This window comes from Paroedura picta, chromosome 3 (genome assembly GCF_049243985.1).
Source record: "Paroedura picta isolate Pp20150507F chromosome 3, Ppicta_v3.0, whole genome shotgun sequence".
Classification (NCBI taxonomy): Eukaryota; Metazoa; Chordata; class Lepidosauria; order Squamata; family Gekkonidae; genus Paroedura; species Paroedura picta.
The window spans coordinates 56,401,939-56,417,879 of record NC_135371.1 but is presented as its reverse complement, the minus strand read 5'-3'; the positions used below and the strand labels follow the sequence as shown (position 1 = coordinate 56,417,879).

At 43.4% G+C, this 15,941-nt stretch overlaps 1 protein-coding gene across 2 annotated transcripts in view; it reads left to right on the top strand.

Annotated features, from left to right (window-relative positions):
• Nucleotides 1–15,941, top strand: part of STAB1 (stabilin 1) — a 121,113-nt gene that overhangs the window by 90,114 nt on the left and 15,058 nt on the right. For both annotated transcript variants that reach the window (XR_013229068.1, XM_077325813.1), the window contains exons 52-56: nt 666–755; nt 5,370–5,510; nt 8,165–8,224; nt 10,358–10,562; nt 12,901–13,050. Coding sequence is in view for 1 of the 2 variants with exons in the window: in XM_077325813.1 (XP_077181928.1) it covers nt 666–755; nt 5,370–5,510; nt 8,165–8,224; nt 10,358–10,562; nt 12,901–13,050 (646 nt within the window). In the remaining variant the exon portion in view is untranslated. The remainder of the gene's footprint in view (nt 1–665; nt 756–5,369; nt 5,511–8,164; nt 8,225–10,357; nt 10,563–12,900; nt 13,051–15,941) is intronic.

Here is a 15,941-nt window from a genome sequence, read left to right as displayed (position 1 = left end):
TTAGCACTCTGCTCTCCTGCCTGAAAAGGCGGAAGAGAGCAACGTGCTTTACGCGTGACTCTCCTCCACCTGTAAGTCAAGCCAGGCAGCCAATCACCTTTTCCATTTTTTAAAGGGACTGCAATGCCAGCTTTTTTTAAGTAAAACTTTTCCATTGAGACATCTATGCATGAGCATTGAAGCTTTAAAAAAATCTGGTTCCCGATTTTTTTTTGGGGGGGGGAGACTTTAGAGAGGCATGCTTTGTGTGTTAACTGGTGGAATTTTTTTTTGGCTTTGCCTAGATGATTTAACGCTTATTCGTTGCTCCAGGCAGTCTGTTTCAAAAAAGAAAAGTTTCCGGGAGAAGGGAGGTAGATGCGAGGGCAGGCACTGGAGGCGGAGGTAACGCTACTTTGGCTCCACACATTTCCTTGGCAGTTGGCTTGCTCGTTGCTCTCCTCTGGCTAGCGCTACATAGTTTGGGGGATCCACTTTATGCAATTCCCCAGCTGGCTACCATTTTTAAAATGGAGGATTTAGCTAACGGTTTTCTGCTGGGGTACTGGATGTTGATGGAGTCGTGTAAAACATCAAAAATGTGGCATTTGCATAAGGTAAGTATTTCAGTATATTTTCCAGGTGCGGAATGGCCCTAAGTGTCCCTTACTTTTGCATTTTTCTAGATTTTTCCTTCCATTATGACACAGCCTGGATTGTTTTTGATAACTATGCATGGATCTACCATCTCATTTAGCTGCAGCAGAAAGAGTCCTGTAAGTATGAGCCTTTAAACTCCAAATTGATATACTTTCTAAACAGGACACAGTCAAAAGCCTATAAGGTTATAACTTGAATTTCCCCTGACTCCTTTTTAAACCAGCTATGGATAACATAAATACTTACTCGCTATTTTGTATCGCCTTGGTTGGCCTACACAATATATTACATTATTTTTGCTTTTCAATTTTTCCTTGTAATTTTTCCTTGTAACCTCTTGGCTCTTGTGTTCAAAGCTGTTTAGTTATTGTCCTATTTTAGCTAGGATTGCTAATAGGCTTGCAGAAAAATATTCTGTACCTGTAATAGAGAGTGGAAATGGGAAGCTGAAGCATTTCATTCAAGGAAGGTAAATAACATCACCTGGTAAATAACATTCCATTAAGGCCCTTTACTAAAGGGACAGGACAACTGCAAAACATAATTTTGCCTGTGGGCCAAAATACATTATATATGTGAAGTGAGTCCAGATATGAGTGCCCAACCCAACCCGTTGTCACACAAAGAATAAGCAATCTTCTCCTTGAAACTGTTGTCACTTGATGTTGCTGGACTTGATACCGTATGTAGAATCAGTGTCACATCTAGGAAGTCTGTTGCTCCGTGTAGCTGTAAAAGCTGCAGAGGGAGAGGAGGGCCTCCTATGCTGTTTTTGCCAGTGGAAATGGCCTGTGGGGGAATATTTGCACCTTACCTGCCCCCCTGGGGCTGTTTCCACTGGTGAGAATGATGCAAGAAGGAAGCCCCCCTTAAGCCTTTGAAGCCACACTTTCTAGATGAGTTACCCTGATGAGTTACCCTGATGTGACATCAAGTCAGGTTTCATGCCTATGTCCCGACTCAAGTCATATGTATTGAATATTTTGGCCCTGCAAGACTGGAAGGCTAGAAATGTTATGGTTAAGAAGATTGAAAAACAGGTACCAAATGAACCAATAATTGAAGCAAGGAGAAGCCAATGGTTTAATATGAGTACATCTCACCGAGCCAGACTAGATGTGATGATATCCTCACAGCCACCATGAGTACACCACCAACACTTTAAAGTCACTGAAAAATGCTATGAGAGCCATGGTACTCTTGTTCCCCCCTCACCATCTCAAATGTTGAAGTAGCTTCAGGGGGCACTTCACAGTTGTTTCTGCACTTGAAAAGACAAACAAGCGTGATACACTACAGGCCCAAAGCTATAGCACTGTGCTGCAGGCTCAATCAGGGTCGAGCCCTTGTGGCATTTCAAAATGACTTTTAAACTGCGGTGGCTGCAAGGGTCCTGTCACGTCTCATATGCACCTCACCCGGAAATGAAAGTAGTTCATAAAAAAACAATCAATATTTTAAAAGTCCAAGGCAGAGTCAAATCCAATATAATACAAGGCAGGTCACAAAACCCAATATTGATAACAGGTTAATCAAATGCCTGCTAAAGGAGGAATGTTTTGAAAGGACAGGAGAAAGGAGGGGAGGGCCATGAGCTGAATGTCAGGAGAGGGAGAGCTGTGGATGAAAGAGAAGTCTGGCATGTTGGACAAGAGAATTCAAGTAGGAGACAGTTGCTAGTTCTGGAATTTAGACTGTAATAGTTCCTCTGTGTATGGAGAGAAGTTTTCAGACTGCAGTTGTTTTTTGTGTTTTTGTAATGCTGCTTCTGATGATTGCGCTATTGGTGGGATCAGTTCCCCTCAGGGGTTCCCTCTGTTCCAGAGTGCAGGGTTTTTTTTTGCACAAGTGCTGAAGCATTTGAGCATCTCAGCAATCTTGTGTAAAGCGGAGCAGGCTGTCAAACAGCATCTCTGAAGCATGAAAGATAATTTATTTCTCAGTCCATTGGCCTCGGGTATTTTTAAACTAAAACATTTAAAAGAATGTAACAAAAAGAGGAAGGGTTTTCACAACTGGGGAGAAGGGGGGATTAGGGTCTGGGGAGGTTACAGGATTATATTATTGAGATTGTTTAATTGCAGGCTTTATTGTACGGGAGTGATGGCATATAAATGTAATAATAAATAAATAAAGTGTGAAAGGTCAAGAGTGGTAGAATTTACATGAGAGTAGCACCATTGGCTTTGTATGCCTACCCTCATGTAAAGCAAGAGGGGGACATCACCATGGTGTTCTCAGGCTGGAGAGAAAGGCACAGAGAGGAGATCTGTCCAGACATGTGCATCTGTGTGCATGAGAATGCCTGTTTGTTTCAATGCAATTACCTTACATCATGGAAACATTTAGGCATTGGGATGCCTTTCTAGGTGGGTTTTGGTGAGCGGATTGTGCTAGTAGTCACCAATGTGAAAAATTTAGTTCAGATTATGAGCAGAAGCTTTGTTGTGAATACATTTCATTTGGGTAGGGGGGAAGTATGGGAGAAACCAGTTTTATTAGGCACAGGGGGGGAAACTGTAGAAGAAATGAGACAGCCATGGGATGTTTACAAGTTGTCTGGATCCAATGAAAACACATGCTAACATCAGGTAGTACAAGTGAATTTTTAAGGCAACATGAAAGACTTCTCTGTGTTAAGGTCCATCAAGTCACTTTCATCCTATGGGGACCCTAAGAATTAATGATCACCAAAACATCATGTTGTTTTCAACTTATGGGGACTTAATGGGGAATTAATGATTTATTGTAAACAGCATTACGATATTAATGGGGAATTAATGATTTATCGTAAACAGCCCTGCAAACTGAGGGTCTCCTTTATTTAGTCAATCCATCTCATGCTGGATCTTCCTCTTTTCCTGCTGCCTTCAACTTTTCCTAGCATTATGATCTTTTCCAGTGACTCGTATCTTCTCAGTTGACCACAGTATGATAGCCTCAGTTTAGTCATTTTAGCCTCTAGGGAGAATGCAGACTTGATTGATCTAGAACCCACTTGCTGGCCTTTTTGGTGGTCCATCGTATACAGAAAACTCTTCTCCAACACCACATTTCAAGTGAATTACCTTTCTTCTTGTCAGCTTTCTTTGTTGTCCAACATTCACATCCATACATACTAATGTGGAACACTGTGGTATGAATGATCTTGATATTAGTCACCACAGAAACTTTCTTACACTTAAGAATCTCTTTCTAGTTCCTTCTAGTTCCCTCCCAGTCTCCATCTCCTTCTGATTTCTTGGCTGCAGTCCCTCTTTTAGTTGACTGGAATCCAAGAATGGAAAATCTTTAACAGTCTCAGCTTCTTCACCGTCAGTCTGTCATTGCCTTTGTCTTCTTGATGTTCAGCTGTAATCCTGCTTTAACCATCAGTAGTAATTTTGGATCCTCTATTTTCAGCCAGTAATGTCGTATCATCTGCACATCTCAAATTAATAATGTTCTCTCCAGCAATTTTCACTACACCTTCTAAATATAATCTGGCTTTCCTTATATTGAAGAGACAGGGAGATAAAATACATCCTTTCCTAACACCTTTGCTAATCGGAAACCATTTTGTTTCCAGGAGTGGTTTAAAAATTTGTAGGGCCTGTAGCATCAGAACCCGTTTAAGGATTTGTGGGGCCCTAGCAGGCTATAACTGTGGGGAGAGCAGCCAGACTGGTGGAGGAGGCCCCCCCACACACACACACAATGGAAAGAGTGTCACACTGAGTGTCCTTAAAGAGGGAAAGGGAGGGGGGAGGAGAGAGGCTATGGTCCTGATCCATGGAAGTGCAAGGCCCATAGCACGTGCTACATGGATAAACTGGTCCTACTGTTTCTCCACATTTTATTCTAATACTAGCAAGAAAGCCCATTACAACCAGGAATGCAATGGGCGCCAGGACCCAGGGAACACCAGCAGACACAGATCTCTCTCTCTCTCTCTCTCTCTCTCTCTCTCTCTCTCTCTCTCTCAGTAGGAGCCATAGGAAGTAAGTAGGAGCCATAGGAAGTAATCAGGGCTCCTTCATAGCAGGGAAGCAAGGGTTGTTTGCAGTTTTTTTTGTCTGTTTCTCTCTCCCTCGCAGTAGGAGCCATAGCAGGTAAACAGGGCTCTCTGTGTGTCTGTGAGTCTCTTTCAGGCATCTGAGAATAAATGGCTAACATCCGGGGAAGGAGGGTGGGAGCTGGAGAGGGGAGGGTCAATCTGGCCGCACCCTGATTGGCCGTATTCCATCTCAGACAGCCAGGATGCTCTCCACCCCCAGGTCTGTTTCACAAATATTAAGAGGAACAATGGATAAGGATAGTCATTTATCCAGAATGTAACTTGTGCATCAGATGTTGTGGCACAGTCGTTTATTTTGAAGCCAACCATAAGTTTTCATGATTCACAAATTCAAGCACTTTGCTGTGATATATGAAATGCAAACTGATTTTCTTCTAAAATTCTTATACATGCTCCACTAAGCAACATATATTTGCAGTCTGATCTCTAGAGTCTCTACCTTTTCTGAATCCAGCTGGAATGTATGCATTTTTCATTCCATATATCACAACAGTGTTTGTTGTAAGATATTGTGCATCACTTTACTTGTGTTCTTCTGCTTAAGAGGATTTTGGCTGACTGATGCTTTTACTGTCCTGGACAATAATGGCCATGAGGCAATAAGTAGCAGAATTAAATTTCATATCTGAACCCCATCTACTGCTCTCTCTCTCTCTTCTTCATTGCTTTGTAGGGACACATTGAGGTAGACAAGACAAGGATTATACACAGTTATATGGAATTTAATGTGGGTATCGCTTATGGCATTGATCGGCTACTAGAACCTCCAGACCGGGGATCTCGCTGTGATGAGTATCTTCCTGCTGTGATTTCGGTGAGTGCTCAGAGTTTTAAAACATACACACTTGTCAGTGTGTGCTTCAGTCATTTTAAGGCTCCCCTTGCAAAACCATAGTCTAGAAGATTTGGGTCATGTTTCCATGTAGAGCAAAACGTACAAAGCCTAAACAATATGAAGTGAGTACAGTAAAACAAGCAGTTAATATTTTAAGAAAGACATGGTGAGTGCACAACTAAATTGTAATGGAATCGTTACAGAGTTGAAAAAGAATGCTTATTAAATTCAAGTTAGTCACTATTATATAACAGATATTTTTCAAATGATAAGCAAAGTGGAGAGTGCAGTAAGCAGACATCGTACAGACAGAAGCCCTATCTTTGTTGACCTGACAGCTACCATCTCCAGTTTAGCACAGTAGAAAATTATTGTGCTGTTGTTACATCCTCAATGTACATGGTGCCTTCCGGAGTACAAGAGGACAGAGCACAGCCTTGAGTTGCTTGCAATCTGTGGGTTCAAGGAAGACTGAGGTGGGGGTAACAAGGGGAAGATGAAATTGGGTTTTCTGGGGATCCTTTGCTGTGGGGCAAGTGAGGGGAGAATTCAGGTTTGTGCCTGAAGAAGCACATTTTAGTGTGGAAACAGACAAAAAAGTGACCTTTTAAAATGCAAAGCTAAATGATATCGCTAGTGTGGAAACTGTCTTGGTTAAATTTCCTTGTTGAGGAAACTGCATGCACAAAGGCGTAACAATCTACCCCCCTGGGTTTTGCTAGGTGACTACAACTTGCCTTGTATCTATAAGAACCTGAGTGATAAAATGTAACCAACTCATGTTTGGTCTTCAACGGAACATTAGCCGGTTGATGGTGCCATCATTTTAACCACCTTCTAACTGAAGGGATGTTAGAGTGGAATTTAATTGCCCAGACTCTGCTGGTGTGCCAGAAGTCTTACTGTAAAAGTAATGGCATTTAAAAATAAGTATATATTTGCATGTGATCTCTGTCTGTCTGTCTGTCACTACATTTTTAATTAAAAACCCACCGTGGCTGATATATATATCTCTATCTGTTTTGGTTCCGGCTTTGCAATTTCATCAGTAGTGAGGATGGCCGTGCTGCTCTTGTCAGCCTGTTATGGGTGTGTAATGGCACTCCACTCTTTTCCCAACATAAGTAATGTGTAATGAAGTCCTAACTTCATTGCAGTAGAATTTTGGGTTGTCATATAAACCTGCCTGAGACAGGCTGTAATGTGTACAATTTAACATTCTCCTATTTAAGTATTAATATTTACCTCAGTGGTATGTTTTTTTCTCTGAAATAAACTTTGTTCACTTTTTTAAAAGAAACCATTGTGTGCCTCTCCTCAAACCAGTTTTCTTATTTCCTGTTGGGATTCCAGTGCACTGAGGTCAACTGAAATTGTGTGGTGTGGGAGAAAAAAATCCTGTGGGGTGGTATCTAGCCCACAGGAAATCAATCACACAATTATTTCAAGCAAGGTTCCCAGTGGAACAAGTATTGGTCCCCTAGAGGTGTTCAGGTTGGAAAATGGCATGGTGGGGAAAGACTGAGGGCCATTCCGCACCAGGATCTATGTGGCAAATTGGTTGCAGAATGAAAAAACGCCATTTTAAATTGTGGAATTCGTCGTTATGCATACCTGGCTTTGTAGTGGAATCCAGTTGCGTTTCTATCGTTTCCCACGGGTTTCCCGTCTTGGCAAAAATCGCTAGCCAGGAAGTGATATTGCTGAGCTTTGTCCCGCCCCTGGCCGTCAAGCAGCCAATGGGCGGCCGTTATCATGATCCCCAAAAGCCCCTTTCCCTTTAAGGAAGGTTTAAAAAAAAACACATTGCAACGAATCTGCGTTGATTCGTTGCAACCGAGAGACCCATCTAGCTAGCAAGTGGTGTTTGAGCTGCCATTTCATCGTTGCCACGCTCCCCCCGAGTGAATCCCCCCCGCACGGGTGCAATTTTTGGCCGAAAATACAGTGAAAAATAAAGGGAAAATAAACCAGCAAACGGGGCTGTGTGTTGTTTCGTGCTTGGTGACTTAAAACAGCTCTGGGGAGGGACTGCAGCCAGGGAAGCCTCGCTGGGTAAATGGAGACTCGCCGGTGCGTTGATCTCTGCTCACTCTGAGAAAAAAAAATGGCGATCGCTTCGCCGGAAGATCAGAGGAGAGAGCTAAGGGGAGGGACTTTGCAGAAACCGCAAGAATGGTAACGCACAGAACTTTCCCGCTAGTGTTGCAGATTGGTTGCAAGAGTGTAGCGCTTTCTGGAGGGTGAATCCACTTTTGGGGATTTCCCTGAAAGCGCTACAACGAAGCGCTTTTTGCGGATTGGTTTCAGGAGTGTTGCAGATTGTTAACGACGTCGTGCATAACAGCAAAACAGTAGCGATTTCAATTTGTAACCATTGTGCTATTTCGAACGAGTGTGAAATGGCCCTGAAGCACAACATGGTCCTGATCCAAACTGTGCCCCTCATATGCCTGGGAAGCATTGACACCCCAGTGCTCTTGTGCTCCAAAATCCTCATGGCAGCTCAAGGACTTTGTATTGTGTGAATATTTTGACTGATACTGGTGTGAGTTGTAATGGGTGAGATTAAGTGATAAATGTCAGTTATATCCTCTGTGTACTTTATCTCCTTGCACATATCTTGTTTCTAGAACTCTAAATGTGGCTCCTGTCATTATCAGCCTCCATGTCCTTTTGGATCAGTTGAACAGGTAAGTTTTGTATGAATGATTCATGTAAAAAATACTGAGCACGACTCGTATATTGTGTTTGTTTAAGTATCTTGGTGAAACCTTAACAAAATGTAAAGAACTAATGAGTTTGTTGGCTTTTTCTGAGCCAGATTTCACATCCATCAATTTACAAGAGTTTGAAGGATAGTTTTAGAAGACAAGGGCCTATTATACATTGGTGTTTTCCTTCGCTTTCACCATGCATGACCATCAAGTCTTCTTTGTTGTTCTGCATTGATTTTTCTCCATTCAGTACTCAGTTGCTTTCTGGTCACTATTTCTATGTGTTTTCTGAGTGTACTTTTGCTCTGACTTTCTTCTCATTATGCTTCCAAGCCAAAGGTTATTCAAAAGCATATAGATTCCCTCGGATTTCCCCTCCACCCTTTTGCCGTCCCTTGAAGGTCACTCCCACCCGCATTGAGGGTGTTCTGCCCACTCTGCATCTTCCGCCATCATTTCCCCTTCATCAGTGTACAAGCCCCATTTCTGCCACATTTTTAATTTTTTTGACTATCACTAGTATCAGATCAGTTAATTAAAAATTAATACTACAGAGAGAAAGTTTCAAAGGAGCTGTATGAGGTTTAATTACATTCTGTTATTGACTTGAAAGGGGGACTGGAGAAGAGGAAAATGACAGTGTATCCAGTGCAAAACAAAAAGGACTTCAGTACTGCATGCCAACAAAATGGGGAAGGGGATTGTGAGCATGGAATGAAATTGACATGGCACGTAAATAGAGGCAAACACTGGAATGGAAAGCCTAAAGCGTTGAAAGCATTTTTCTCTTTCATGCTTTAGTGAACAAAGTTTTGGGAGGGAACCTAACATTAAAATGGCAGCTGAGCCACATGGACCTTCTGCAAACTGCCGAACTTGAGATAAATCCATTTGGAGGGCAGAGTGCAATCCACACAGGACAGGCTTTAAAACATTGTCAAGATCTCTGACCAGTTTGCTGGATCAAATTAGAGAATCACAAAGAGAAAACCATGCAAATTTGCAAAGAAGGACAGGAAATTAGTGATACTATGCGGATGCACTAGGGCATCTGCAAAAATACCTCCCCCATTTTTTTTCAGTTTAGTGGCACAAGCTCTCTAGAGCTTCTCACTGGCAGTCTTCAAGCAAAGGTTGGATACACACTTTTCTTGGATGCTTTAGGATGCTTTGGGCTGATCCTGCGTTGAGCAGGGGGTTGGACTAGATGGCCTGTATGGCCCCTTCCAACTCTATGATTCTATGATTCTGCCAGAGGACTCCTCCTCCATACATATTGCAGCCCTGTGCAGTATGGTGGAGCTGCGGTTGATTTTATACATCATACTAATGTTGCTTGCAATATCAGTGGCTTCCACCCTGCATTCTGTACATGCAACATATTACCGCATATTATGAAATCATGTGTTTCTTTACCATTTTTCACAGTCACCAATATCACTCCTCTAGAGTTCAGCTGCTTGTCAGTTTTAAAAAGCTCTGGTCAGTTTCAACATCAGGTTTCCCCCTTTGCCTGCATTCCTTTGTGTTCCCTTTCATTCAACAAACTAATTTTGGACACCATCCCCAACGTGATGCAAATGACATCCCACCATGATTTAGAGAAGTGCTGGTTTTTACAATTGTAGCGGTAGAATAAATACACCAGTGGAAAAAGAATGGTGCGTAAGGTGGATACAGAATCTGAAATCAAGATTAAAGGCTTACTACTCTGAAAAGCAGAGGACGTGTGTGTGTGTAATGGGACAAGGTTAGAATAAACTCACTTGTTTTCTGCATTGTGCTGGCAGAATAAATTGCAGAAGTAATCATGGCAAGGCTGGTTTTAACATTTTATGTCTTGTCTATGCAAGTGATACAAGCCTTTCTATCACAAATGCAAGCCTAAAACCACTGACTAGGCGTAAAGCAGCTGGAGATGGGTAGAGAGGAGATTGGGGGTGGGAAGTGTATCTGTCTGCTTTTTCTATCCTATTCAGATATTATTGTTTAGTGGAGGGGTCTCCTAAACTGTGTTTTAGAGGGGGGGGGAAGGAGCTCTATCATAAGGAATAAATTTCAAATATAAAGTAGGCATTTTAAAGCAAAAAAATTATTTTCCCTATACAGGGTCCAAGTGTGAGTTGTTCATATTTTGGAGATTTCCTTCTAAGCAAACCTGTCCCATATGACATTGTTGAAAGAAGGTCTTACTTATCACACAGAAGAAACCGATTTCATATTTTTTCCAATATAAAGGGGTGCAGGAGAACATGTGTTACCCCTAAGTGGACATACCAGTGCTGTGAGAATCACTATGGAATAAATTGTCAGGGTAAGAGATCACTATCAGAAAAAGTGCTGGGTTATGCTCTTATCAAAACAAGTTGTTTGCCCTTGGTCATAATGGCCATTTCATCCAAGAAGAATGCCATAAGAGAAGGTGTTTGTGACAGGGCTGCAGGTCTCTCTGACCACCAGTGAGAGATGGGGGGAGCAGACTTGCCAGTTCCAGGTTGGGAGGATGGGGTCCTTAGTGGGGTCTAGTGCCATAGAGTCATAATGGGATGAGCTGTAATTCCAGAGAATCCCCATGTCCCACCTGGAGGCTGGCATCCTTAGTTAGGATGGTTTTCATTTGAAACATGGTGACACAATGAATTCTTAGATTCCCATAGTAAAGAAATGAGCCCTGTTATGACTGCAAACAGGAGTAGGCCCAAATGTCTGTTGCCTGTTTCTCTGGTATGCTAGCCATACTCCCAGTGCCCTGCTTGCATGCACTGACAAAAAAACCCAGTATAGGGATAAAATTGTCAAATCGCTACATAGATGAAGACAGTCTTCTGTCACTTGGGTCCTTTGTCTTGTATTGGGCAAGCCATCAGTAAATACATTTAGTAAATCCTTGGACACCGGACTAACTGTTCTACTACAGATCAGCACAGCTATCCTCTGAAACTCTCTTCATGGAAAGTGGAGAAACTCAGATCACATTGGTGTAGTAGTTAGGAATGCGGACTTCTAATCTGGCATGCCAGGTTCGATTCTGCGCTCTCCCACATGCAGCCAGCTGGGTGACCTTGGGCTCGCCACAGCACTGATAAAGCTGTTCTGATCGAGCAGTGATATCAGGGCTCTCTCAGCCTCACCCACCTCACAGGGTGTCTGTTGTGGGGAGAAGAAAGAGAAGGCAACTGTAAGCCGCTTTTGAACCTCCTTCGGGTAGAGAAAAGGGGGCATATAAGAACCAACTTTTCTTCTTCTAGAGAGAGAAGGTTAGATTCTATGGAAGTACAAGCGGAGGCTCTTCTCCATATCTCCCCTCCCCAACCTCTTTCACTTAGAAATTCTCTGCTGAAATTTGGACAGTAAAGAAATATATCATCGCATGGGTAGGAAACTGAATGAGGAGAAGCAATCAGGCAAAATCACCTCTCCCTCCACTTCACCTGGTGGAGAAAGAATGATACAGTGCTTTTTCCATCCACACAAGAGTGAGGTGAGGGCATTTCCTCACTGCAATTCCTGCTGGTGCTCTCCTGCAATTTGTACGCAAAATCAGCAGATGGGGGGGGGGACTGGAATGAAAGGATGCTTGGGAAACAGGAAGGCAGGGAAAATTCCACTCCTGTGAACTCTTTCTTACTAATTTAAGCTGATTTGGGACTTATTTATTTATTTATATTTATATACCACCACTCTCAAATGTCTCGCGGCAGTTTACAAAGATTTATAAGTACAATAAAACCCCCTAAAAACCCAAAGGCAAGTCCCTACATTTCTACTACATGCTGAACAGATCAGATTTTTTATATTTTCAGGCATGTAACCCTGTTTGCAACATGAGTGTGTGCCGTTTTAGATTACCTGCACAGACCAAAACTCATGTTTGCAGTAACCCACTATTTTTAGGTGTGGACAGGGAGAGAGGGGTATGGAGAGGGATGGATATGGAGAAGATCCTCTGCTTGTACTTCCATAGAATCTAACCTTCTTTCTCTAGTGATCTGAATCATTCCACCTTCCATGAAGATAGTTTCAGAGGGCATTGGATTGCATGTTACAGGTCACATAATTACTCAGATTACAGTAAACAGAGAGAGACTATAAGTTAATTAGCTTGCCTTTTTCTGTTAAGATGCTCTAATAATTGCAGTACTTTAGTTAGCCCAAGCATGTCTGGAAATTACTTATAATCTGCCAACAATATCTAATAGATTTTTCCATTGCCTTGTGGTCCATGGTCACAGAACCCGATCTGAGTAGCCCAGGCAAGCCAGATCCCACCAGAGTTTGGAAGCTAAGTAGGGTTGGACCTGGCTAGGAAGGGTGACCTCCAAGGAAAACCAGGGTTGTGATATGGGGGCAGATAACAGCAAACCCCCTCGGAATGTCTCTTGTCTGGCAGCCAGACAATCTGAATATCAACTTGCTGTACTGAACACATGACATACAATAAATAAAAATAATAACCATAATCACACAGATAAGGTAAAGAATCAAGCTTTTGTGGAAGGAATAATTTCCGTGTAAAGTAAATTTATAAGCATTTTTCCTTTCTTGTTTTGTTCTGAAATTGTCAGAAGCAAGGATCCTGTTCAAAGGAGACTGGAAAATAATTAAGGATGCTTTAATTTGTTGGATAACATTCTGTGCTTCTGCCTTTTCAGTGTGTCCAGGAGGTCTTGAGGCCCCTTGCAGTAACCGTGGTAGATGTGATGATGGGTTTCATGGTTCAGGACGATGCATCTGCAATGAGGCATTCATTGGTACTGCTTGTGAACTGTGCATGCCCGGCCGGTATGGCCCAGACTGCAAAGGTAAAGCCATGTGATCAACATCAAGGGAAGAAAGTCCCACTTTGAGCTGCCTGCAGTAAACTGATCACCGCTGTTTCACAGTGAATTGCCATTGGTGGGACAACGACAGGATGCTTTATGCATTTTTCCCCAGATATATGCAACCATGGCAAAAATGTAAGAGCAACTGCATTAATTTGCAGATTTGAAAATCACTCAAGTGGGTTTTTATTCTTGTGCCTGGAACATTTGGAGAAGCTGCCCCCTAAATGCAGCCTTCCAATTTGTTTTGCTGGGGGAAAAAATCCTTATTTTCATTATGAATCCTCACAATGTGATTCATAATATTTACAGTAGAAGAAAAATGTGTACTTTGAGGTAAAAAGCAAGGTACCTCAACAGGGAGGACTTTATATTCAGTGCAGGGTTGGAGGTAGTGGCAAATGCTGTTCCATGGTCAGACCACTTTGCCTAAAGGCCCAAATATGATTACTGCCACCTCAGTTGGGTGCAGAGCAAATTTTGGCTTGCCCAAGGAGACTTATGGATCCAAATGGATTCCTGAATGCTCTGTGGGACACAATGCTTCCCGGTGCATCTCTGAATGAGTTTGTCAGTGACTGGCATGTCCAGATGCTGACTGCCATTGATGAGATCGCCTCCTGACACCCTCTCGGCTCCCATGCAGAGCAGGCTCCCTGCTACACAGAGGAGCTCCATGAAGAAGAAGTGTTGGTTCTTATATGCCGCTCTTTGAGGAAGAGTCTCGAAGCAGCTTCCCTTTCCTCTCCCTACAACAGACACCCTGTGAGGTGGGTGAGGCTCAGAAAGCCCTGATATTACTGCTCATTCAGAACAGTTCTGTCTAGGGTTTGGCACTCCGGCGTGGTCTGGCTGCTTTAGCAATCACCGAAGCCCAAGGTGGCCAGCGCCGCAGCATGGACGGGAGGGGTGGCGGCACCAGTCGTGCACCAGCCGGCACTGCCCCTCCTCTCCGCACCACGGTGTTGGTCGCCTCAGCCTTCGGTGATCGCCAAAGTGGCCGAACTGCACTGGAGCATGCAACCCCAGGTCACCCAGGTGGCTGCATGTGGAGGAGGAATGGGGAATCAAACCTGGGTCTCCAGATTAGAAGTCAACACTCCTAAGTACTACACCAAGCTGAGATGGCTAGAGTGAGTTCAGGGGAAAACTTGTGATGAACCATCAAGAACATCCTATAGGTCATTTATGAAGACCTGTGAGATGGTGGTGAAATCAGTAAAATGTGACTTTTATTTGACTTCCATTGCATCTGCAAACTTGTGCCTAGCGTAATTGTTTAGGGTAATCCAGTTGCTCACCACCCTGTAAAAAGGGCACCAAAATAGAAACGTATTGGAAATTAGCTGTGAGGCATTTCCAAGCTGTTTTGTGGATAAAGTCTTGATGCTCCACCACAACCTTTCCCCAACTTTAGACACAGAAAAGGAACTAGAGGTCTTTGAAGGGAATACTAAATGGATTCAGATGACTCTCACAGACTAAAGTGGACAAGAGTGTTGACTTCAGCGAGGCTGACCACATGCCCCCTAGATCCTTGCCCCTCATGGCTAATCAAGAGGATTGTTCAGTTGTGATTGCCCTGACTGGATGGAGTGCAGCTATTAGGGGCACAGTCAGCCAGGAACCTGAGTATGACCTTCAGTACCTTCCTTTCCATGGAGGGAAAGATCACGAGAGTAGCACAGTGGGCATTCTTCCACCTATGCCAAGCTAAGCTACTAGCACCCTACCTGGCCCCAGAACATCTGGCCACAGTGATCCATGTGACCATCACCTCTAGAAAAGATTTCTGTAACTATATGCAGAAATCCCTGCTCTAGAAACTCCAACTTGTATGGAATGCTGCAGCCAAGCAGGAGCACAGGGTGTAGGAGCACAAGGGCCCACATTCCTTCCCTGCTCCAACAACTGCACTTGCTATCAGTTGAATTCCAGATCAGGCTTAAAGTTTTGGTAATCACCTTCAAGGCCACATGCAGGCTGAGTCCTGTGTATCTCAGAGATTATGTCACTGCCTACGCCCTCCAGAGAGCATTACGCTCTTCAAACTCCAATACGCTGGTGATTCTGAGCCCCAAGGAGGTATGTCTGGCCTCGCCCTCAGTCAGAGCTAGGGCTTTCTCTGTCCGGGACCCCACTTGGTGGAATGAGTCCCCAGAAGAGATCAGGGCCCTGCCAGAGCTAAAACAATTTCACAGGGCCTGCAACACAGAGCTCTTTCATCAAGTTTTTGGTCAAGGCTAAAGAAGACCGCCAACAGAGCCCCCAGAAGCACCTCCTTGGGCTCACCACGGCACTGATAAAACTGTTCTGACTGAGCAGTGATATCAGGGCTCTCTCAGCCTCACCCACCTCACAGGGGGTCTGTTGTGGGGAGAGGAAAGGGAAGGCGACTGTAAGCCGCTTTGAGACTCCTTCGGGTAGAGAAAAGCGGCATATAAGAACCAACTCTTCTTCTTCTTCTTCTTCTTCTTCCTCTTCCTCTTCTTCTTCTTCTTCTTCTTCCACACAGCTACAGCATGGAGTGACTCCCTATCCGGCCATACACTCTGTAAAGGTTGCACTGCAATTATGCAGTTAATTGTTGAATGCTATACAGTAATACAATTATAAGGTTTTAAAGTTGTAATGTTCAGAATATTATGAGTTTATAATAGTGCTTCTTGTACTGTACAAATGTCACTGCAAATTAGGAGCTGTGAACCTCATTGTAAACTGCCCTGAGCCTCAAGGGAGGGCAGTATTAAAATGTAATAAAATAAAATAAATTAAAAACCTGTTGACAGTGCTACGAGCCTCTTGTGGCGCAGAGTGGTAAGGCAGCCGTCTGAAAGCTTTGCCCATGAGGCTGGGAGTTCAATCCCAGT